This window comes from Onychostruthus taczanowskii, unplaced genomic scaffold, assembly GCF_017590055.1.
Source record: "Onychostruthus taczanowskii isolate IOZ18803 unplaced genomic scaffold, ASM1759005v1 scaffold58, whole genome shotgun sequence".
In the NCBI taxonomy this organism is placed as follows: domain Eukaryota; kingdom Metazoa; phylum Chordata; class Aves; order Passeriformes; family Passeridae; genus Onychostruthus; species Onychostruthus taczanowskii.
Window position 1 is genome coordinate 3950313 of NW_024503457.1, and position 24476 is coordinate 3974788.

At 41.0% G+C, this 24476-nt stretch overlaps 1 protein-coding gene across 3 annotated transcripts in view; it reads left to right on the forward strand.

Moving 5' to 3' along the window:
- The first annotated feature begins 1904 nt into the window (after window positions 1-1904).
- Window positions 1905-24476, forward strand: part of TMEM255B (transmembrane protein 255B) — a 66995-nt gene continuing 44423 nt past the window's right edge. The window contains exons 1-4 of one of the 3 annotated variants that reach the window (XM_041418121.1): window positions 1905-2012; window positions 8903-9045; window positions 13560-13600; window positions 17641-17696. In XM_041418121.1, coding sequence (XP_041274055.1) covers window positions 9011-9045; window positions 13560-13600; window positions 17641-17696 — 132 coding nt within the window. In that variant the 5' untranslated portion in view covers window positions 1905-2012; window positions 8903-9010. Of the gene's footprint in view, window positions 2013-8902; window positions 9046-13537; window positions 13601-17640; window positions 17697-24476 lie in introns of all 3 variants that reach the window. The other 2 variants (XM_041418119.1, XM_041418120.1) reach the window with 2 other exon arrangements.

The following is a 24476-nucleotide window of genomic DNA, read 5'->3' on the forward strand; positions in this document are numbered from 1 at the left end:
TTTTTCTTTTAATTGAAAACTGAGGCAATATTTGGAACAGCCTTAATCTCATCCCTGGCATTTAACCACCACATATCTTGCTTCTTTGAATAATTTCTATTTATGTAGATGAAGAATTCTTTGCTATATGTTAATCCTTTTCTTTGCAATACCTGGTTCAGCTAGATTTTTATCCATTTTTTTTCTCTGATCCCGCATTTTCCAACTCAGCAAAATGTACTTCTCCTGTTTCCTGTTGGTCCATTCATTTTCAGGTAGTTACTTATCCACTAGCTCCACAATTATTCTTGATTTATTCCAACCTCTTTTATGGGATGTAAGTGCTATACATGATTTTACATTTTGGATTTAAAGTAAGGCCATGATTCTTCCATGCTCAAATGCTAGGTCCATGCAGCCTCATCAATCATTTTTCATAGTTTCTTAGTGTTTTCCCTCTGATATCCAGGACTGTAGCATATTCTTGTAGATCTATTCTTGGTTCTTGAGAAATTTGCAGTAAATAATATTAGTCATTCATCAAAGATATATTTTATGATCAAATTAGTTTTTAAAGGATTTATAATATCCTTATATTTTACTGAAAAGAATTATAGAACAGCTTCCCTTTAGGCTGTTGAGTCTGAACAGTGACTGCTGGTAAACAAAAGGTTTATTGCCCATCAGACATGATAATAAATGCTGTGTATGGTCTTTGTTTTGCGTCTGTCTAGGGAATTGCAGTCTTCCCCAACCTTGCTGTTATTTACAGTTGATGAAAACTTCTACTCATAGCCATCCCCAAACCCAAGAGTCTTTACCAGATTTTGGGGCATTTGTATCACTCTTATCGACTACCACTTTCAAACGAATTTGTTATTTGTACCATCACCATCTCTGTTTTCTCAATTATTACTTAATTAATTTCTATTAAAAACTAGTAATTAATAGTACAAATACTACCTCCACCCTATTTTTTTCTCCTTTCTTCTACCTCTTCAGGTTAGAGGAGACAAAGAGAAAAAATTGGACTTGTGTTTGGCCGTAGCTCCTGGCTTACTTATCTTTATACACTACAGGGGTAGTACCTGAGAAAGCTGTCTCCTTTCATCTAACCATTTCCTGGAGAAATCTGCCAAAGACTGAAGACTGTATATACATATACATTTAGAGGTTGGAACAGAAGAAAAACAAGAATGTTAAGTAGACTTGTGCTTTTTGCAAGTGGGAGAACACAACATAAGCAAAGCACTTGGCAGCCTATCAAAAACATTTTTCACAAAAAAAAGAATTATTATGTTCTCTGCTATAGGGAAATCAGACAAAAGGAATAGCGGACACCAAAACAGCACAGTGCCTTTGGCTATTTCCTCTCAGTTGTTGCTAGACTGTTGCAGGCAGACTTCACACAACCCTGCAGTAAGCAGCACTAGAAGCAACAGCTGGCAGTTCCTGGGAAGCAGTAGGACAAGAGTCAGAATAAAAACTGAGACAGTGAGTTTGAGAAATTGATAGACACCATGTGAGAAAAAGAACAGCCCTGTTCTCTTGACTATTGACATCTCTTGACTATTGACATGTCCTATCTTAGCCTACACCTTCCTTAACCTATGTCTCTGAGATGCCAACTTTAGTAATTTACTTCGTATTTCTGATTACCGTTGCATTTTATTTCTGATTTTTTGTATATAAATATATATTTTCAAGTGAAGAAGAAAGCTGAAAGGAAAGTTTGGACAATTCTGATCTCCACCAGGTGTCAAATTGGCCAAGAAGAAATCCAGGAGTGACGCCAAGGCTGAGACACGGGTAGGACGTATAACGAATGAAGCAGCTGACGGCTGGTCCGTGGCTCCCCAGGGCCGGCCCCGGGGGCTGCGGCGAGCGGGGCCGCTCGGGCTGTGCGGGGGTTCCCCCGCGGCGGGGGCAGCGCCGCTCGCCCCGAGCGGGGCCGGGCGGGGAGCCCCGGGAGATGATGGCCCCGCAGCCCGCCGCCGGCGTGTCGGGCCCGCTGGCCGTGCTGGACCCCACAGGTGAGCCCGGCGCCTGCCCCGCCGGCTGCGTGCGCCCCGGGACGCGGCGGGGCTGGACGGCCGGGCTGCCCCGGCGCTTCAGTCGGCGGGACGGGACGGGACGGGACGGGACGGGACGGGACGGGACGGGACGGGACGGGAGGGCGAGGGCTGGGACTGTGCCCCGGCTGTGCCCCGCAGAGCGGCAGTGCAGCGGGGGCTCAGCCCGGGATCGCCGCCGCTCATCCGCTCGCTCGCCGAGGTGTTTAAAAACACCGGCTCTTCTTCAGAGCTTTCAGCTGCGCTGGGCGAATCCCTCTGCTGGAGGTTTAACATTCGGAGGAATAGCTTGGTGCGGGACGCGGAAGGTTAATGTAGGAGCCATCGCGCCGGAGCAGGCGGCGGTGCCCGCGGGTGCGGGGCGGGCTGGGGACAGGGCTTGGGCTCGTTCCCGTCCTCAGGGTTCTCCTCATTGTATGGCTTGTGTTTACAGCGTACGTCCTGAAATACAAACACCTAGGCAAAAGAAAGGTCAAGTATTTCCTTATTCCAGAAGAATTTGTTAAAGTTTAGAAAATACAGAACTTACTGTTGGCAATTACGCTGTGTAGCGTTTGGAAGGATAAGCAGAGACTTTGCTATGCACTCAAGGATCACAACAGCTGTGTGAAAAATGTACCAGATCTTATTTTTGTCTTAAACTTGGAAGAAAAATTATGTTGGTGTTGAAAATGTGGCCGTGGAAGATGTGCTGTAACTTAAAAACATTTTCAGGTAGTCATTGGAAAAGAAGAATCTCTATGCCAGCTTTAAACTAGTGATTAGCTGCTTGTTAAATTATTTATTGGTGAAACAATTGCTGCCAAAACAATGAGGTCATTGTGATACTGCATGGTATGGCTTACTATAGCCCTGCTACATAGTATATCAGGGCTTGTGGGATTGCTTTTTCATTTTATTCAGTATGGATATTTTGTAGTAGAATTGTAAACTGTTTCCCGTGGTCTTGAAGATATAATGCACTTGTAGGAGCTTACTCAACAAATTAATAAAAAAGGTAAGAGATGGGCCTGATAAAAGCTGCTGTCTTGTGGCTTGAAATGAATGCTGTTGCATCTGGTTTAATTAGTTCAGCACTCTGGACAAGTCAAGCATTTAATCAGAAAAGGGAAAGCAATCACCAACAGCAGGTGTGAGCATCTCTTTTAAGCATCTCAATCCGTCACGTTTAATTTTCAGAGGCAATATAGGATTAATTCAATTTCACTGGCATGAAACAATTTTTAAAATACACAAAACTGTAGTTGAGAGAGATATGGCACTGAAGTGAGTGTTGCAGCAATTAAAAATTTATAATCTAGCTCCAAAAGTCTCCTAAAAATTTTCTCAGTAGCAGCAAAACAGCAGATACATTTGGTACTAAGATTTGTCTGTGGTGAATTTCCACTTAAATTATCTTTTTCTGTGCGCTTAATGCCACTCTCGGAAACATGTCACAATTTTAGTAGTATCCATTACATAACAAAAATGCACTTCTTTTTTCCTATTACAAAAGTTTCCTTCTTTTTCTCATAGTAAGATGCAAATAAACATCGGGCTGGGGCATTACTTGCAAAAAGTGTTTCCATTTTGATTACCATAACTAGACCAAAGAAGAAGGTATGGAATTATGTAGTGCTAATATTCAGCAAATGTGATTATAAGCCCAGCTAACCGCTACATCCTACAGTGACTTTTTTCCTCACCAAAAATTATGCCACACTTTTTAACTTTATGATGTCTGAAGATAAATTTTAAAAGAAGTAGTGAAGTTAGCAAAGTATCATTTCTTTGGTCTAAATGTAGACTTTTTTAGTTCAGTTGCAGATCGTATGGAGGTTTTTCAAGGTGGAGAGATGCTGTTTCATTCTATTCTTTCCTTCCCTTGGGCCCTGGACACATTCTGTGCCACAGACATGTTTCATCATTAATTAATTCATTCCCCTTCTAAACTTACTCTTTGCTTTGTTCAAATCCAGACCCTACTATTCATGATTAGACTCACCACTTTGCAATCTCATACATACCCTCCCCACAAAACCATTTATTTTTCCATAGTCTTCCTATAAATTGAATTTAATCCCCACCCATTGCAAACAGAGCATTGTAATACAATTTTGTTTTCTCAGCTGATGAACAGACAGAGTTTTTTTCTTTTGAGTGCAGCAGAGTGTGGTTTTCAGCAGGCACTTTTTCTTTCTGCTCTCTGAAGTGTGATCTCAATTTCCCTCCCCACAGGCCTTTCTCAGTCCCAAGGAGGCAGCAGTCTGGTGTCTCCCTTCCTTCCTGGTGGCATTTTCTCAAAAGTATCAAGCAGATACTTTTCCTGACAGATGTTTAGTGAGCAAAGCAGAGAGTGTTTCTGTGGCTGTTCCTTTTTGTTCGCAGTTTAGGTCTGCGCCAGGCAAAGCACAAGCCTGTCATGTGGAAGTTCTGTTACCTCTCTAATTTATCTGTAGTGCCTATTGCTGCAGTTAATACTGCAAAAAACTCAGTGCCCAAGGCTCAGTCAATACTTCACTGGCCAAAACTGCTGAAGAATATTGCCAATAGATGTTAATAACATATTCACACCCGCTACTGACCCCATGCTAATGCTAATAAGGATAGGAGAAGGTTTCTTCCTACAAGCTTGGTTTTTGGTATGAAATATAAGAATTTAAAATTATAATTAAATTGCATTAAAGTCCTGACTAGGAGTTTAATAATATTCATACCAAATCGTTGCTGAAGAAGTTGAAGGTAATAAATGTCAAAATTATTCTGAGACTTACTTCAGTACTAAAAAAATTGGAAAGCGAATAGCCTCCATTAAGCATTTCCTGCACTCCAGGAACATTGGTGTTGGAAGAAAATTCAGGCTACAAATAATTGACTGCAATGTTTCCTCTGCTCTTAATTTAACTGCTGTTCTTGTGTAAGGCCAGCCTTCAGTCCAAGCCTTGCCACAGAGTGTCAGGGAAGAAAGCTGGGCCAGGCACACAGGCTGAGCTGGAGACAGGGCTTCTGAGTCTGGCATGGGGTTTTGGCTGGCAGGTACGTGAAAAACAGACCCAAATAAACTGCATGGCAACTGCCACAAACAGCACTAAACAAAGGCTTGAAAAATGGTGGGACGCAACATGACTGAAATTGCAAAAGGAAGCCTTTTAATTGTGGGAACCCTTTGCAGCAGTAACTTCTGAAAATATTAAGCTGCTTTGCTATAGGCCTCCCAGTATGCTGGTGGTTTATATGCGTATAATTATACATACTTTGCTAGAGCAAAGATTTTTATTGTTGTGACTAAGGAAAACCAAACAGCCATGATAAAAACAAATTTAGGCTGATTTCTATCCATCTTCTCTGAGCATGTGGAAGTCTTTGAGAATAAGTCCTTGCATGTGCCAGCCTCTTCTCCTGAAAGGGCCTTTCTGTGCTCCTGCACATAAGTCATGTCTCCTAAGGGTGGAGTTCATAGCTGGCAGCATGGTTATTTGTCAGAGTTTCCTAGACTATGAAAAAGGGGACGTACAATTGGATATTTCCCTCTATTTTGAGCTGCCGGTGGTAAAAGATGAATAAATATGAGGGTTGAAGAGTATTGCATTCATAAATTTATTCTAGCATGTGTAAATTTCAATGTCAAAATGTAGTTCATAACAAAAAATGTCCCTACAAATAATGACATCTTTTGCTGTTCTGTCTTACTAAATCCACATCAGATTTATTCCAATTACAAATAAGAGCATGCTTTTCCTAAGACATTTTTCAGCAACTCAGTCAGGGCAATCATATTTATGCCATTCCTTATTTATAATCAGAACTCAGGAGGGAGGGTTGGAACCATAGTTTATTTCCATCCAGTCTTGTCAACCTTTGCCAGTACAGGTGCTACTCTGAGGAAGTTGTGGAGGCTTGGCTCCTCAGGCACTTTTCAGTGGTTTCAAGAAGTCTTGGCTGGGAAGCATGTGCCCCACTGGCTTTGGGAAGGTTTGTGTTCCTGTGTCCCTTTAGAGTATGTCTACATTGCAGCTGCAGCTTCATGTCAGTGGGTATGAGCACACATACCCAACCCACTCTTAGTCTAGCTGTCTTGACTACCATGAAACCATAGAAGAATTCAGGTAGGAAGGTACCTCAGTTGCAATTCCAGCCTCCTGCTCAATGCTGGGTTAACTATGAAGTCAGACCAGGTTGCTTAGTGCTTTTTCTGCTTGAATCTTGAAAACCTCCAAAGTTGGAGTGGGCACAAGTTATTTGGGCAACCTGTTCCAGTGTTTGACTGTCCTAATGTTGATTTTTTTTTTTCCCTTCTTATACCCAGTCTGAAACACTTTTGTATTTCAGTTTGTCTGCTGTCTTTTTGCCTCCTGCTGTGCACGATTATGAAAAGCCTGAGTCTGTTCTCTTGACAACAACTCAAAGGAATTGGAAGACTGCAACTACCCCTGCCAAAAGTCATCTCATCTCCAGGCTGAGCAAGCCCCTTCTTTGCAGTCCTCTCTTGAATTCATTGCAGTTAATTTATGTATTTCCCTATACTGAGGGCCCAAAACCGAGTGCAATATTGTGTCATCTAAAAAGTGCTGAATAGATGGGTGTAGTTGCTCCTCTGATCCCCTAGTGATGCTCCTGTTAGTACAGCCCAGGATTCTGCTGCTAGGGCACACTGCTGGTTCATGATCAGCTCATCATCTACCAATTCCCCAGGTCCTTTCCAGCAGAGCTGCTTTGCAGCCTGGCAGTCCCTTACCTGCATCATTGCAATGTGTTGTTCCTTCCTTTGCTCACAACTTGGCATTATGTTAAAAACCTTGCTAGAATTAAGGCAAAAGACATCCAGTGCTCCTCAAGTCCGGTCTTTTTGCCATAGCCGGCACCTGGGCTGGTCAGACATGACTTGGCTCTGGTAAATCCATCCTGACTGTTGCCAGTCACCTTTTCCTTCTGTGCCCAGAAATGTCTTACAAGAAGACTTACTCCACCTTCTTTGTCCCAGCATCCCAGGAGCCGAGGTGAGGTTGGTTGGTTTATAATCCCCTGAATCTTCATTTTGGCCTTTTTAAAAACAGGTGCAGCATTTGTCTTTCTTCAGTTTTCGGGATTCTTTAATCTCCATGACTTTTCAAAGGTGATAAGGTATGGCAAGGGCATCAGATATTATTTACAATCTGGAAGATACATTGAATGAATCATTTTAATTTGTAGGGATGACAGATGACTTGGGGAGCTGTACATCTGAAATCCAGTTTTCCCTCTTGGCCCTGTGAACTGCCTTCTCTGAAAGAACCATCTTCACTCCACACACTTGGTGAAAAACTGGTTGCTAACAAAGAACCTCTCTGCTTCCATGTGCCCTCCTGGATTAACAGGGAATTGCCAGAGGAAGATGGCAGAGACACAGGCTGGAGGAGAGGTGTTTGGCGAGTCTTAGGAGTTATTTCTTTATCTTTAGCAGGAAAACTTTGTACATGCAGGTGAAAGAGACTTTTGTAAGATGGTATTTGCCTTTAGAAAAGTTGCTTGTATTTCATACTAAAAGACTGGAATAATTTTGACTGGTTGTTCTACTGGAGAAATGTCAGCAAACACAGTTTGTTATTATAAATTCATTTATTTAGTGATTGAAATTATTTGAGTTGGCTTGCAAACATCACTAATCTAGTCTGGATTTTGAACTATAAACATTTAACTGAGTTACGTGACTTTAAAATGGCCACAAAACTCAAGTGACTCATTGCAAATGGCTTCTGCTTTCTTTTTGTCTTTCCTTCATTTCCCCTGCTTTTGGTTCCAGCAGTGCCCCCAGAGCCTGACCCACGCAAGCCTGCCTTCCCCTCTCACCTCCTCCTTGCTGCTGAGGGCTGCTGCCTCCAGGCTTCAGTGCCACATCACACACTCTGCCTTCTCCCGAGGCTGGGCAGTCAGGCAGCTTCCTGAGGCCACGGAGGGAGAGAGACTGCCCCTGCTGTGGCCAGGTTTGCTTTCTCAGGAGCTCCATCCTGCCCAGGTGCAGTGTATGGTACCATGGCATCGCATGACCCACTGTTACAGGATGATCCTGCGCACTCCAAAGTGAGAACACCAAAAATGGGGACCACAGTTTGATTCACTTGGGTGTCTTTTGCTAGTTAGAGTCATGTATTAATGGCTTTTTTAGTCGTACATAAGTCTGTGCTATGGGCTGGGGCCCTGGTGTGAGTAACCTCTGGCTACAGCTCAGATCTGCCACTGGGTGACAAGGTTAAGTGCCTTGGAGCTGGCTGCAAGCTGGAGATGAGTGTGCTGGTTTTCACTTTGGGGTATCTGGACCCAAATCCTAGTGAGACTGAAAGAATTCCACTGAGCAGCCTCTGCTAGAAAAAGTTTATCTCACCTGATAAACTCTGTTACAGCTTTGCTTCAAGGATGCAGATTTCTTACCCCAGTAAACATGAAGAGCACATTCATTTTCATTTTAGCATGCAGACCGCCTGCTAATCTTGTTTAAAATATTCATTTTTATGTTCAGGCCAGGTAAGTCAAATTGGCACTTCACACAGGTAAGAATTTAAAGCCTGCAGGATCTCACTTACCAACGTGAACAACAATTAAAAATGTTACTGAAGATAAGGCATAATTATCATTGTCACTGACTTAGAGTTCAGTTTAATAAAAACTCATCTCATGCCTGTACCCAATGTGTGTGCATTAAGTGATACTCCAGCTAACTCTGCGGGTTTTAATTCCTTCTGTTGTCTGGCAGCAATTTTCCTTAGTGGGAGAACAACAGAGGGTTATCTACAGAGAAGATTAACAAAAGAAAATCTTTCATCATTTTGTATTTGTTCTGCCATGATTGCAATGAAAAGCTCTTTTTTTTTCCTCTCTCCCTACCTCACTCCCTACAGGACAGTTTGCAAAAAGGAAGAAGACTTCCCTTTGGTTCACAGTTGCACTGCTGGTGGTGTCTGTTTTCATACTCACCATAGGTCTGGCAGCTACCACGCGAACAGAAAATGTTACTGTGGGAGGCTACTACCCAGGCATTGTTGTAAGTAAAAAACCCCATTTTAGAATATTAGGTACATCCAAATAAATTATTATCAGCTGTAAATGGGAAGCTCTGATAGAATAAAGAATAAAACATTAGTACCATGTCATTTCACGGGAGAGAGATGCTGCTTTGTTTTGATCTACTTCCCGTGTGTTGTAAGGCAGGGGGTAAATTATTTTTCTGAAGTGCCCCAAAGGGAGGCTGTTAGGGAATGGAAGGAGTTCAAGGCTGCACTGCACTGTGCTGGGCTCAGGCAACTGTGTGAAAACCTGTACTAGACCCCCACAGGTCTCCATTGGAGGTGGGTGTCTGTGTGACTGGACAGTAGCATGGGATGGATTTGAACAACCTTTTAGAAGTTTACTGCTTTGATGGGAGGAAAAGCCACTCCGCTCTTGTGTCTGTGTGCCAGGAATTCTGCTGTGTCCATGGCAGGGAAAGCCCTGCAAAAGGACATGTGGAGACTTCTTCCTAACATCCTTTCTTGCAGGCTTTCTGCCAGTTCTCTTGTACAAGATCCTGTTTACAAAATCCTTAGTGTTGATTTTGCCTTGGGAACAGGCTGCTTAAAAGCCTTTCTGCAGTAGGCACAAGGTTCAAGTTCTGCCTGCTTTGCCCTGTGGTGCCTCTGTGGCTTCTGGGGAGGAGTAACCCTGCCAGCCCCTTGCTGGTTCAACCCCCAGGCCCTTTCTGACCTCAGGAGAAGGGATCAGTTATATCCCAAAGTGTGTAAATGTGTGGAGCAAAAAAAAAAAAAAAAAAAAAAAAGATATCAAATACAAGGAGTATGGGTAGCAAATAGAGAAGGGCTGAGTCAACCAAGGGGAGGTAGAGGCTGCAAGGTGAAGAAAGAAATTCACATATTTAGAGTTAGACACTACTCAGATGTGTCGCTCCACTACTGCCAAAATAAGATACTATAATTTCTTGCTCTCTATGGAATGAAATGCCCAGGGAAGAGGGATATGGATCTTCTGATTCTGTGCATACACCATTAATAATTTGTGAGTTAGAACTGTTCCTCCTAAACAATTCCTCTTACATCTTAGTGTTATGTTGAGAGCAGGACTTTCAGAAAGATAATTTTAGGATTATGATCTATAAGGAGTGGTGTTTTAAAAATAGAGCAAAAAGCAGTTCCAGGAATAAGACTTTAACAGAATGATTTTCTCTTTCATTAACCTCAAATAGATGGATTAATACTGATAAAGGTCTCTTCTTCCAAAATTTGACATAAAATCTTTTCTAAGACCACATTATCTGCATTCATCCCTAGACAAAAGTTTCATTTTTAAACTGCTGTTTTTAATAAGTATAATAAGTAATAAACCCATGGGTACAAAACAGGTTATTTAAGCATGTCATTTCTTGTAGGAATAATGGAATGTCTACTCATTCATCTGAAAAACATCACCTGCTAAAATATTTTTTGAAAATCTTGTTTTCATTAATAAACAGATAGAAAAGCAAGAATTTATTAGAATACTTTGAAAATGAAATGTTTTATTATAATTTTCCTTTGTAACTGCCAATGTAAATGTCATCAAGATATTAAATATCACAAACATTTAGGAAGAATTAAAAGTGCTATGCAAATCTTACATGGTATCTTGGCAAAAGCCTGGTCAGAGGTGTGTGACAGCACTGTTATGTTTCTGCCTCACTGCCAGAAGTGACTGACTCCAGTGCAGCATTGGCAGACTGACTGTCACAGAATCATAGAATGTTCTGGGATGGCAGGGACTTTAAAGGTTGTCTCAACTCCTCTGCCAGGGACAGGGCCATCTTCCACTAGACCAGGTTCTCAAAGTCCCATCCAACCTGGCCTTGTACACTTCCAGGGATGGGGCACTCACAGCTTCTGTGGGCATCCTATTCCTGTTCCACCTCCTTCACAGTAAGGAATTTCTTCCTACCATCTAATCTAAACCCGCCTTCTTTCAGTTTGAAGGCATTATCTCTTGTCTTATGTCTTTATATTTTCTTGGAAGGCACCTCTAGGAATTGGAAGGCAGTAATTGGGTCTCCTCAGAGCCTTCTCTTCTCCAGGCTGAACAACCCAAACTCTCTCATCCTGCCCTCATAAGAGAGGTGCTCCAGCCTCTGATTGTCTTTGTGGCCCTGCTCTATCCTCACTCCTACATGTCCATGTCCATGTCCTTGCTATGCTGGGAGCCCCACTGAAGGCAGCACTCCAGGTGGGATCCCAGCAGAGCAGAGGGGCAGAATCCCCTCTCACCATCACCTCCTTCAGAATGACCTGAACAGCCCTCAAAATGTGCTTCTCTTCTCTGCTGACAGCAGAGGGAGCTTAGAAAGCCAGCATAGCCCTGATCCCAGACTCAGATACCTAAACCAGGGGAGTGAATTTGTCACTACATATTTAACTGCTGGGCTCAGAGAAAAGCAAGAATATGAGGACAGACAGTGTTAATTTAAATTTAAAATAAGGTCTAGTTCTCATAGACTTCAGTAGTAAAATATTAATTTCACAGCTGGTAGATGAGATGAAACCTCCACTGACCTAAGGTAAGCAATTTTGGTCTTAAAAACCATGCAGAATTAATCCTGCCTTGAAGACACCTATGAAGATGAGTAACACTATCCACTGGCAGAGATTTACTTGTTTCTAGAAGTATTTACAGAACAGGTCTTTAGGGTTAGATCCATAGTATGCTTTGGCTTCTGCCAAGTTCCCACTGGCTTCAAGAAGAGCTAAGTGCCTTAATTTCCCTGCATATGTAGTCACTTGTAATTTGTTTTGGAAAAAAATCTTTTTTCTAAATACATCTTTATAGTGCCAGGTATTACCTGAACTTATGCATCCAAAGTAATTGAACATAAAATATTTCTGTGTGTAGATGAGTTAATACAGTTACTCTTTGGAAGGTGTCTGCATTTAGTAGATTACTGCTTGGGTATTTGTTTGGAATTTGCATTTTTGGAATGATCTGCAAAGACAGAGTCCAAACTGCTTCAGCCTTATTTCTTTATAAATATTGTTTATACTTAAATATTTAATGTCACTTCTCTGTGACTACTCTGTATTATTTTTGTTTGGTATTTATATACCCTTTCAACAGGGTCCCCAGCACCATACTGGCCTGGACTCCCAGAACTCCCAAATAACCTGTTGTCTAAAAAGACAAAAAACCAGCTCATATGACCCTAAAACAATCTCAGTAATGCTGTGGCTTTCATTATGATCTCTATGATTCTGCTCCTTCTGATTTAATTGTTATTGTTCTGTGTTTGGTCATTCTTTTTGTTTGCATGGATATTACTCATTTTGTGTTCCCTGCATCAGCCATAAATGAGGCTTTATGGATTTTTCCTGTTGGAATGAAAAATGGGGCTTGGAACCAGATGTCATTTTGATATAGTTATCTTAATTTGCAAAGTTGCTGTCCCCTGAACAGAGTGTCCTTGCTCACCGTTCCAAGTATCTCTGCTATTTAGCTGTCAGCATGGGTGCACTTGCCCACTCTTTCAAAGTCTCTGCTTTTAGTCCTTGCATCTCCCTTTCACATAAATTTCCCAAAGCACTCAAGAACAAATCTCCTTTCCCTGCAGTCGCTTTCTTGAAAGTGAGTGACGGATTCCTCTTGTGATACTGAGTGGCTAAAGTGCTTGCAGGGGATTTGCTTTCTGCTGTGAGCAGCTGTGCGTAACAGCAAGGAATTTACGGGCATTGCTTAAGCCCTTGGCTGGGACATGTAGTCCTTAAAAACTTAATCTGTGCTTGGAGGAGAGGCTCTGAGCTCAGTTCAGAGGAATCATTACAGAGGAGGGCTGGAACTGGGAATCCAAGGAGTTTCTACTGCTCCAAACCTTCATGGGCCCATCATAAGGAGGAGGCTTTTCCTACCATCCCCATGTTGAAGCAACACTGGAACATTAAGGCCAGCTTACTTCAGTGTCCCTCCCTCTCCTCTCTCTCCTGTGGCTGCTGGTGATGCAGCTGACTGTACTGGTCCTTTTAGCATTTTAGCAAGGATTTTCTCTGGCTTGTGTGATAGTGTCTAATCATTAAAATCAAACAGGTAAAACTCTAAGGGTTTGAACTTTGGGGAACACATAAATTTTTTGAGAAAAACTGCCTGCAATTGCCTAAAGCTTTGCAATTTTCAAAAATTATGATGTGTGGACTAAATATAAGTGTTTTTGTCTCCTACTTAGTTTTTTGCTTTACAGTGTGTAAAACTGTACATGACAGTGGTAACAGTAGTCAGGTTATAGATGCGTGTCTATACAGACTTCTGTTTACTGCGTGACAAATTTTGCACTGAACTATGAAAGAGCTGCAGTCCTGTCCATTTCCCATTACATTATATGATTTATGTCCAACAGTAACTTCCACCTTTTCCCTTGACCCACCCCATTTAGCCCACCTGTGTGGTGCATTAGCTCAGATATCGCTGTGTGTGTTGGTATGTTGTCCAGATAAGCTGACCTCATGCATTTCTGTTGGTTTTGTTCTTTGCCTTAGCTTGGCTTTGGATCTTTCCTAGGGATTGTTGGCATCTACCTGGTAGAAAACAGAAGACAAATAGTAAGTAACATTAATTTTAATGTTTGATTAAATTTTAATTTAATTTTTTTTTGTATCAGACTTTATTAAATATGAAAAGCAGAGATTTCCAGTTTACTTAAAACTGCTTCATCTGCCTCAAAATGTTAGTCATTTGTTTCACCACTTCTGAGAAGCTTTAGAGAAGCATGAGTGGGCCAGTAAGTTCCTTTGTACAAGGCAAAACAAAAGCAGCTTACTTTGTTTTACTGAATTTACTTTCCTGCTGGTTTAGTGAGTTGAATTGACCAAGGACAGAATCACTTAAGTGCCAGAGCTTGGCCAGGACCATGTAACTGGGAAAAGGAGGGAAGAGTGCAAAATAGAAGTTTGAGCAGCAACAAGCTACATGATCGGCTCCACCCTAGCAGATAATCTCATCCTGTGCAAGAAGTTTGTCAGGAACACTTTCCTGAAATGATATTTCTTAAATAGGAGAAAAAAACCCAGAGCTCTTGCTGTTAAGATTGCCTGGCTATGTCAGACAGGATCTGAGATACTGTGTGATTTGTATGTAGATTTACCTTGGCTTCCCAAATACTTTGATTTTATTTGTGTGAGGAAGTCATAGAAAGTCTTTGGGGCATCTGAGCAAAGGAAGGTGTAAGAAGGAGGAAGGAATTTGTTGAAATTCTTCACCATTTCCTTCCTCTCTTTGCAAAAAGTAACAATATTGGTTGAATAGCATGGTCCAATGGGCACCTCACAGTAGACTGATTATAGCCAAACATAATGAAATATGATTAATTTCATAATGCAGAGCTTTCTCTGGTATAAATCAAGAGTGGTGTTAAGCTCAGAGGAGGAACTGAAGGATTTAGCTTGCATTTTGCTAATAAGTAACTACTTTACTTACAAATAGTCATAATATCACTCCTTCATAGTATCACTCTTTTTTTGCATTACCTGTAAGTGTCAGTAGTGTATTTGCAAGAATTCCCTTGCTTTTAACTTCTGTTTCTAGCTGGGTTTCACAAAGAAATAAGATTTATAAAGCTGTGATATTTGTCTCTGTCTTTTTCTGTTCCCTATTCCCTTTTTTGAATATGTTGACCAATTTCAGGCAAATTCAGGAGGGAGGTAGAGACTTCAAAGGTGTGAAATTCCATCAAGTTTTATGAAAATTCACAGGTGGGTAGAGGAGAGAATTACGACTTAGTTCCCCCACAGTGGTAAAGGCTGCAATGTCAGCTCACCACTATTTAAAAGTGGAGAATCCAAATGGGACATACCTGTGACACAAAAATCTGCAGTAGCTCAGGTGTCACTGATTTTGCTACTAACAAAACAGGTTAATTAAGAACTATTGCTCCTGGTTTCTACATCAGAGACTAGGATGAACAGCGGGTTCCAAGTTGCAGACTCAATGCTGGGCAGATGAAAATAGCTTTATCTTCCATAGCATTCATACTACCTTAATAACAGGCATAACATTTTAGGGTTGTTTGATTTTTCACTTTTCTTCTAATCTGCCTCGTGGTTTTCTATACCTCTGTCCTTAGCAAAAGTAAAATATCTGAAAAGTCATAAGGTGGGTGAGCAGCAGTTAAAGAAAGTATTCCTTGACATGCTGTGCCATTTACATAAGGACTGAGGAGACAGAAGTGTCCAGTATGCTTGGGATTAGTGCCTGCTTACATTTCCCTTGTAACATGTAGCATGGAACAAGGAAAAGTGCTTTCTGCTTATAGCATTTACAGATGATTTGGCTGTTGGAAGATTTGGTTTCTGGAGAACAGAGTAAGAGAATAACTAGAAAGTTTAATTATGCGTCTTGCCTTGAGAACCATCCACAGAGGGTCTTTTAACACTGTCTTTGCTGAGGCTGAGCTGATGGTTTTAAAAGTTGTGGAAATGAGATGGAAAGGGTTTACAGTGGAAGGCAGTAGTTATTCCCTGGGACATAACTGAGTATATTTAATTAGAAGGGTTTAGGCCAGCTTTAACAAATTTACAACTATCAGTAAGATTGTAAAGATCGGAATTAAGCACAGAAATGTAGAATAAATGTTATATTCCTGTACCTAAAAACTACATACATTGCAGCAGGAAAAAAGGGAGTAGAAAGGAAAAGAAATTGCTTACTCAATTAATTCTATTTTAACTAGACTACGTCTGAGCAGTTTCTGCAGTATAATTTGAGTTTAACCCAGTGTAGCTCTGGCAGTTATCTGGCAGCTGTAATGACTCAATACCTCATTTTTTATTTGTTATTTAAATTGAAAATGAACTCAAAGTCAATTGCACTAGGGAAAAAAGTCTATTTCAAATTGAACATTCTACTTAAATCTATTTCTCTTGTTGTCTTGAAGCTCTATTTCACTGTGACCCATCCATTTTAAGTCCAGATTCTTTCATGGTTGATGAAATGCTAAATGCAACATAAAATATATAATGATTAGCAGAACCAGTGCAGCAAAACCCCAGACCTCAGTAATTGATGAGCGTGGAGTTTGAGAAAGAACAAAAGCACAGTTAGGCAGAGTGGACAATGGTTTGTTCTTAAAACATGGCATTAATAATGTTGCACTTCTTTGACCTCCTTGTTGGCATCCCAGAGCCCACAGTGGGAGTTCAATGTGCTGACCAAGGTATAAGCCTTAATTCAAAGGAACTGCTGCTTGAAGAAGCAGGCTCTGCCTCATTGACTAGCATGATTTCACTTCAGCTGTTAGCATTTGTGCTTGGCTCTGTTATGCAAAGCTTGGCACCAGCAGAACAAAATTTCCTTTTGACTAAAGATTTGCACTGATTTGGGATGTTTCTAACTGGCAAACAGAATGCATTTCAAGCATAATGTGTCGCTGTCTCTTTTTGTCTCTCTTGCACTCTGCGGGGCAGGTTATGGATTGAAAGGTAGTGTATAGCTGGATGTTGTTTCATTCCAAAGGCACACTTAGTCCAGCTGGGTGGGTGAAAAACATGATACTGCTCAAATCAAAAGAATTTGATTGTAAGACATAAAGTGTTCTTGCTTGTTTGCTTGGTTGTCATCTCCTTACAGTACAGTACAAAGTATTTCCAGTTAGGAAGTGAGATGCTGAAATTACATACAGGAGTGGGGAAGGCTGGGTGTGCAGGGGGCTCCTGGCAGCTGAGCTGCGCTGAGAGCAGTGAGTAGTGCTGAGGGAGCGCTGTAAGAGGTTTCTCTCAGAAAATATGTGGAGGTGGCACGAGCTTGCAGCCAGAAATGAATCACTCCCTAAATGTGCAACGTCGATGTGACACCATGCGTGCAGTTTTAGCTAAGCCAATGCATAAACCGAGCAATGGCTCACAGCTTCCACTCACACGTCCCTCCAGTGCCAGCCTCACCCAGCCCTGCTGTTTGCAAGGCTGAAAATGAGCAAACTGAAGCTGTGCTGCCTACAAGAGCCATGGGGAGGTTCAAGGGCAGCATCATAGCTGCCAGGGTTTGAATGTTTGCCTGCAAGAGCCCTCACTGGGGCTGGGGGAGCTACAACAGCAGCACAGCTGTGGCAGAGAGCAGCCAGGAAGGGCATGGGAGGAGGTACAGGAGAAAAAATGACACAGGGAGGATGGGGAGGGGTCGTTGGAGCAGGAGTGACCCCTCATGGGATGGTGAGTAAGCACAAACCTTGGTAATTAGGATGGAAGCAGCTGTGTGCAGCAGGTCTGACACCTGAAGTCATCCACTGCTGAGTCTTCCTCATGTATTCTTCATGCTAAAACATTTAGTTTTCTCACTGACATGTCCAGGATATACTCAGATGTAAACCTAGTGCTCAGCCTGGTCCTTGACTTATTCAGAGAGATGGAGGCAAAGCTTCCAACAGAGCCAAATTTGAAAACATGAGGAAGGTACAGGCATGGAGCTCTGCACACAGACAGAAAAGGCAAAGCTATTTATTCAGGCTTCTCAAGGGATGCTAAGTTTAGCATCCCTTAATATGCTTGCTTCCCAACCTCTGTCAACAAGAGTTAGATTACAAATGAAGTGTCAAAAAGACAATATAGCTGAAGTTGGAGAAACAAAGCAGTAATTTTCTCTTTGTTTTCAGTTGATAGACTTCCCTTACAGTGCAAGCATCCCTGTCCTGCATTGACATTGTGTGAGGTAGGATTTTAATATCATCTCTGATTATTTTCTTAACATTGGACTTTACATCTGTTTCAGAATAGAGGATTTTTTGAAGCAGGTACACGTGTGAGCCAGCTTTCAGAAGGGGCAAACATCTTTCACTTTTTTCAAAACCAATTTATCTTGTAAATTATGCCCATCAGGAAATGCCCACCGGGCATTTTATATAAAGGTGATGGTTATTAATATATACACCCCCTCAAAAATACTGCTAGATATACACCTAATTAGCTCTGTTCAAACATGTTCTGTTTCATTTGCTGTTTGCAAATCAAACATTCTGAAGAAATTAGCTTTAGTGCAGATTTTGATCAAAGATACTAATTACTGATTGATTTCATATCACATATTAGGCTAATTAAAGCAGCTTGTTTTGATAAAGAAAGACCACTGAAATTCTGCAGATCCCCTGAGACTATCTTTGATGTTTCTGTGCAAATAAATGCAAGCAACCTTTACTGTTGCAGGGGAAATGCAGAAAATGTAAAGGTAATCTTTGTAATTACCAAGGTATTATTTCTCTCCTAAACTCAAGTTTCTGACAAAGTTAACAGCACTTTTTTCTTTCAGTGTTGATTTGTATGCTCATATTTCACTCAGTTCAGAGAAAAACAATTAACGCTGAGGTAAAAACTTTAAGAATGGAAGAAATTAGTAATCATCCTTCTCTTGTTTAGCAGCTTTAAAATCATTGAAATGGAAAAGACCTGCTAATACCTCTTCAGGCATAAATGTGTGCTAGGTTTTGTGGTGTGATCTAACTGCACAATTCAGAAACAGACAAGATTTATATAAAGATAATCAGAATAGATTGCCACTGACACTTGAATGAACTCAAGTGGCTCCTCTTTATGAATCTGCATTTTTTCAAAATATAACAGCATCTTATTAGCTGTTAAGTTCAAGCAGCTTATTCTTTGAGAACGTCTTCCTGCTCTCATGGCTAGTTCTTCAAGACTGTAATGAGGTGCTCTTCAGAGGCATCTTGTTCTCTCTCCTTAGGTTCTGGAAGAGACCTTGAAGGGTGGTTTACACTAGATTCTGGAGTTGTAGTTAGCTAAAGTGTGGTAAGAAAAATCCTGTGTTAGGTGACAATTATATTTCTCTTCTATAATACTGAGGATATTACAGAAGATAACATACTATAATTCTGTCTAATTTCGAGTTGAGAGCAGAGCAGCCTATGTATAGATGGCCCATAAGCCTGGTGTAGTCTTGGGTATTAGCTGCCTTATTTTGCGGGAATCAGCTTTGAGACCCCTTTTAACCCTTTTTGGAAGGGATTTGGAATGTGGTTTATCCATGGAAGGTCTGGGAAATCTGTGTTATTCCCTCTAATGCAGGAAAATATTCCACAAAAACAGGAGTAGAAGTGAGATGAATATCTGGAAATGTTTTAAAGGCTAAGTTATTTCAGCTGCAGAGGAGGAGGATAGGTGATATATCGGTGGGTATGAAAGCATCTTCCAAAATGAAGACAAGTAAAATTAAAAGAAGAAAGTTCCATGGGCAAGTAAAATGTAAAGAAGTGGCAAAGTTTTTTTCTAGTAGTATAATATTATGAGAGACATTTTTCTATTGTTAGTGTTAAATAGTCCATGAATAAAGACTAAGTAAAATACTTTGGATTTCTTTATGCAGCTCTTTGACCTTGTGCATTTAATGGGAGGGTTTCCAATTTATAGTAAATGTAAATACCCACTGACACAAAGAGCTCTTTTCTCTTCCCTCCTTTGCTCCTTCCTCTGTCTTGCTGACTCCTTCTGCTGCTCTTCCCTGCCCTAGATAAAAATACTCTCCACTGGTTAAGTGAGTAAAAAGGTTCACAGCCAAGTGAGCATCAGACATAGCACAGTTAACTGGTGGGGCTGCGTGGGTAAGGGCAGAGAGGAATCTGTGGAAGGAGGGAACAAGGCTTGTCCCTTTTGCCAGGAGTAATCTGTTATATCAGCTCACTGTGGCGTGAAACCGTCATCTAAGTGTTGTCAGCGAGTTAAATGCCTCAAGATAGATAGCATAAATTTCCCAACAGTGCTGGAGAATTTTGAAGTTCAAGGACTCAAAAATAGATGCTTTCACTGTGTGAATTACCAAAGGAAGTGTGGGAGGTGTTTCAGCTCTTCCCTGATCTAGTTCCTTATGGACTGGCATTTCATATTACATGCCTATAGGTGTATGCTTTCAGATTTTACCAGCACAGATTTATCAGCTAGACATGCAAATATTTATTTATATGTACATATTTTAATATAGAAATCTACCATGAAATAATAACCATGTAATACGTAACCTGTAATATATGCTCACACATGTACATGTATGTATTTACAGCTGACATGTCCTGGCAAATACCTGTAATAATGACAAAGAAGTCTGTGCCACTGTGCCACTGACATTATGTCTTTATTGTGCAAAATGTTTTTACACTCTTCATAGATGTGTCTGCCAAGTTGTTTCAGCTGGCAAAGCTGTAATGGGTAGCACAGTCAGGTCTGTAGCAATCTTTGTGCTCCATCATCAGGGCTGTGTCTGTCTGACACAGCTGCAGAGATGTCACCAAGTACCTCCACCTGCAGCCCAGCACTGTAGTTCTTCCCTCCCACGCAGCTCTGTGCTGGTCCACTGGTTGTACCAGGCTCAGGTCTTATCCACCTCAGGTTTCTCACCTCATTGGAAGACAGAAATGGAATATTGGTTACAAAGGGGAGAAAGTTTGAATGAGATTCTTTGATTTCTATTTGGAGAGATTCCTTGGCAACCAGAATTACTTTAGTTTGCTTCTGGAAGCTTAAATTCAATAGAAACAGAAAGAAGATGCATATGAATGAAAATACATCTTTCCACCACCAGAGCTTATTTCCAATACTGAAGTCTTTAAAGGCTTGGATCACCATGCTTTTGAGTCAGAGACTGAAGCCACAAAGTCAGTTTAAGTTCTCTGTCTTATTAAATGGCAGTCTTTTGGGATGTGGTTCCTTTCAGATCTTGCTTGGGAACAGCACATGGGAATAGGTGCATAATAGGGCACTTTTTAACTGCCAGTTTGTTTTCTTGTGCTCTTTATGTAATTAAAGTGTTTCTGTCACACAGATGAAAACAAAAGTAAACCTTATGACCCATGAAACGTGTTTGTGGAACAATAAAGATGTCAATTACTCTTCCTAGCAAGCAGGAGCACAGGATAGAAAGTCTCAGTAAGGAATCTAGTTTTTGGTGTGTGCATGGTGAAGAGGGTGAGGTGGGATGTGCCCTGTGAAAAGGACAGGCAATTTCTGGACCTCTTGTTGAAGAATTAGCTCAAATCAAATAGCTGAACATCCCTGATGGACAGATACAATCTTCCAGACCCTACAGGTAGAATTTCACTACAAAAAACCTTGTAATTTATGCATTTCTGTGGAGAGAGTTTGTCTGTGTCTTGAGAAACCAATGAAGTCACTGTATAGGGAAAGAGGATTTGTGAAAACAGGGGCTTTGATGTAAAAACAGTTCTTGCTGCTCAAACAGCTCTGACAGTCTTGATCTATGTAAATTCCACCATTTTTTACCAGGAAGCATAAACTTTTATGACACATAGTATGCTATGTATTTTAGGTTTATCATTCTCATACCACTCAGAACAGCTGTTTAATAGATGAAATGACCTTGTTCCAGCTTAAGCAATAAAAGAGCATTCATAAAAAGAAATATGTGATTAATTCCTATAATGTCAGCACTGTTGAACAGTGAACCTAAATTTGCTTCACTTTTGTTCCCTTTCCTGTAATGCTGTGTTTAGCTTTTTTCTTTTAGAGTGAATTTGATGTCTTTAAATGTATAATAATTTTTAACTGTTCTTATCCAAGTGATTTTATTGATGTTTGCAAAGAGGAATTCTTACCAGTTTGAAATGCCTACTGGACTAAAACTTGATTAAGCTGGCTCCAAAGTCGTTAGCATTTCTCCAGCTGTGAATCCAGATGAATTTTTTTCTCTTTTCTGTGTAAGGGTGGCCAGAGAGTGATACTGTCTGGAAAAGCACACTAGACTGAGCTGCCCTGAGAAGCCCCAGTGCTGCCCTACATAACAATAGGAGTCTGAAACAGAGGAAAGGGGGCTGATCGCACACTCAGCACCTAATTTAATGGGATGGAAGAAAAGTAGAGCAGCTATTTTTAAAAAAATCTCTCTAAAAGGAGTGAAAACACAGGTGGAGCAGAGCATATGCACTGCACCTCCTTGAAGTAGAGAAGTTCAGCCAGTAGGGGGGTTGGATCAATTCAGACTTGGGTCAAAATGCAGCAGTGCTGTCTGAATGAGCTGAGTAAAGCTGAGATGTGCTGCTGCTAGAAGGAAATCAGGAACTGCAGTAATGGTTACTGGGATGATCTGGGGCTCTTAGATGTTGTGGAGGCTTAAAAGAGCACTGATAATAAAGCTAACCCTGCACCAGGAAAAAAAAAATCCTTTTTTGGTTTCCTTCTGTTTCTTGTCTTAGAAAATGTAAAGCAAGTACAGTTCTGTTCCATTTTTTGAAAATTGCTTTAATAATCTGTTGGACTCCAGTGAAGTCTCAGATTCTACCAAAATCCCAGGAGACTTGATAGTGCATCATCAGTGGTGGCATTTTTAACTGAATCAAGACAAGCATTTTACTCATCAGTGAATGAATTATCTTGAATTTAATATGTGTTCATTTGCACATAAATCATATTCATTCTCTGATTGCAATGTAACGGTGACTCCAGTTTCAAATTCTTAAGTGCACAGAAACTGCTTGATATAGGTTTCTGTTCTGTAGATTGGTCATTCTAGTAAAGATTTGCTTTGCTAAAACAATTTGAAATAATTTCCTAGCTATTCTAAGTCTGGTTTTGTAGCTGATATTAGATTATGAGAGAAGAAAGAAAGTATTAATCAGGTAACCTTTCCCAGTAATTTTGTTTCATGTTTTTTTAATGGCTATTGATTTAATTCCTACCAATATAGGAAAATTTGTCTTTATTTCGTATAATGTTTTTCACAGAAACTCTATCTTCATGTGTTCTAGTTAGGAAAAAAGACAAGATGAACTACAGAAAGCGTAAAGCAAATGCATTGGCATAAGTTAAGGTTTAATGCTCAAGACAACATTTCTAGAGGGTGGAAACAACAGAAATACCTAGATCAGGCAACTATTAGAGCTAGCATACAAGGTTTTATTTGGACAGTACCATGTTAAGGCAAAATGTTTCCGTGCTACTTTTCTATTGACAGTTTTGAACTGTGGGCTTTTGTGCTCTAAAGGGAAATAGAAAGCAAAGCTGCCTGAGGGAGCCCTCCTGCCCTGGCTGAGCCCTCCTGCCCTGGCTGAGCCTCCTGCCCTGGCTGAGCCCTCCTGCCCTGGGACCCAGCACAGCCATCCCACAACCCCGGGCCTGTGTCAGTGTGCTCAGATGCTGAATTCCCCCATCTCCATAACAAACTGCCACAGCAAATGGCACAAGGAAAGTTTCCAGCAACTTGAGCAGTCTGTTCATCTGATCAAGTAAAGTAGTTCCTGTCCTAAAGGTGTCTCTGTGTGCCTTTAGGAGCTGGAGTAAGCAGGCTCAGGACCTCTGCTCCCTTTGTTTTCTTACTCAACTGTGCTGCATAAACCTGCTTGGGCTGGGGGAGAGCCAGGATTGCTCAGTCACCCTGTTGCACATTTCCCATCCTTGGATACTTCTGCAGTCCCCTGCCATTCATCATTCAAAATGATGAATTATCTACAAAGGTTGAGCAGCAGTACCACTGCTCACTCTTTTTTCTCTTCCAACGTGCCTGCTTTTTTACTGATGCCTACTGATATGATAAAAATTAACTGTGAGTACCTAAGGTGTAGCAAAAGATGTTGCAAATCCTGCCTTTCACAATTTTGCCCTTCAGGATGTGGGGCAAGGGAAAAAAAGATAAATTTTCCAAACGTAAATGCTACTTTGATTTTGAAAGTGGATTTTGATCTTGGTTTTCTCTTTGGCATAATAATTTATACCTCTCATGTGGTTTCTGTATTCTTTCCCCTTTGTTTTTCTAATTAATTCAACCTTTTTATGCTTGTGAGGTTGCTTAAATTTCTCATGGGACCTTTCTCCTGCCTGAGTTATAACAACATGCCTTTTCATGTTGCTATTTTTCCTAATTATACCTGACACGATACTGGGAAACAACAGACTTCTTCACAGGCAGTAAAACAAAAGTCTCCTTGACCACAAACAACAAAATAACGCCAGTCCTTATGATTTATTCATTACAGCTAAAACCAACTTTTACTTTGATAATCCTTAGGACTGTAAATTACACGGAACAGGTGAAACAATCTATTAGTTGCTGTCAGCACTTCTGCCTCCTTCCCTTCTGCCATGGCTACATGGTGTCACCTTCTCATTTGCACTGAATCTAGTGCTCATCTCTCTCTGCAGTCTACTGATTCAACTCATTTGAGGGAATAAGTAGTTTCTGCCTGTGGAGTGAATTTCACTGGCTTCCTGTGTGTTTGGGTGGGCACAGGAGCTGGGATGAAGGGATGCAGTTGGGACAGAGAGCAGGAGAAAGGGCTGGACAGCAGGGAACCAAAGTAAGGATTGGAGAAGAAGATGCCCTTTGTGCTGGCAGTGAGCAAGCAATCACACAGGCTCAAGTCTATGCCCTGAGGTGCTATTAACAACAGAGGGAGGGAAGGAAATCTGAATCTAAGATCTTTGGTTTTGCTGATAATATTGAACAATGTTATTTGCTGATAATATTGAACACCATAAG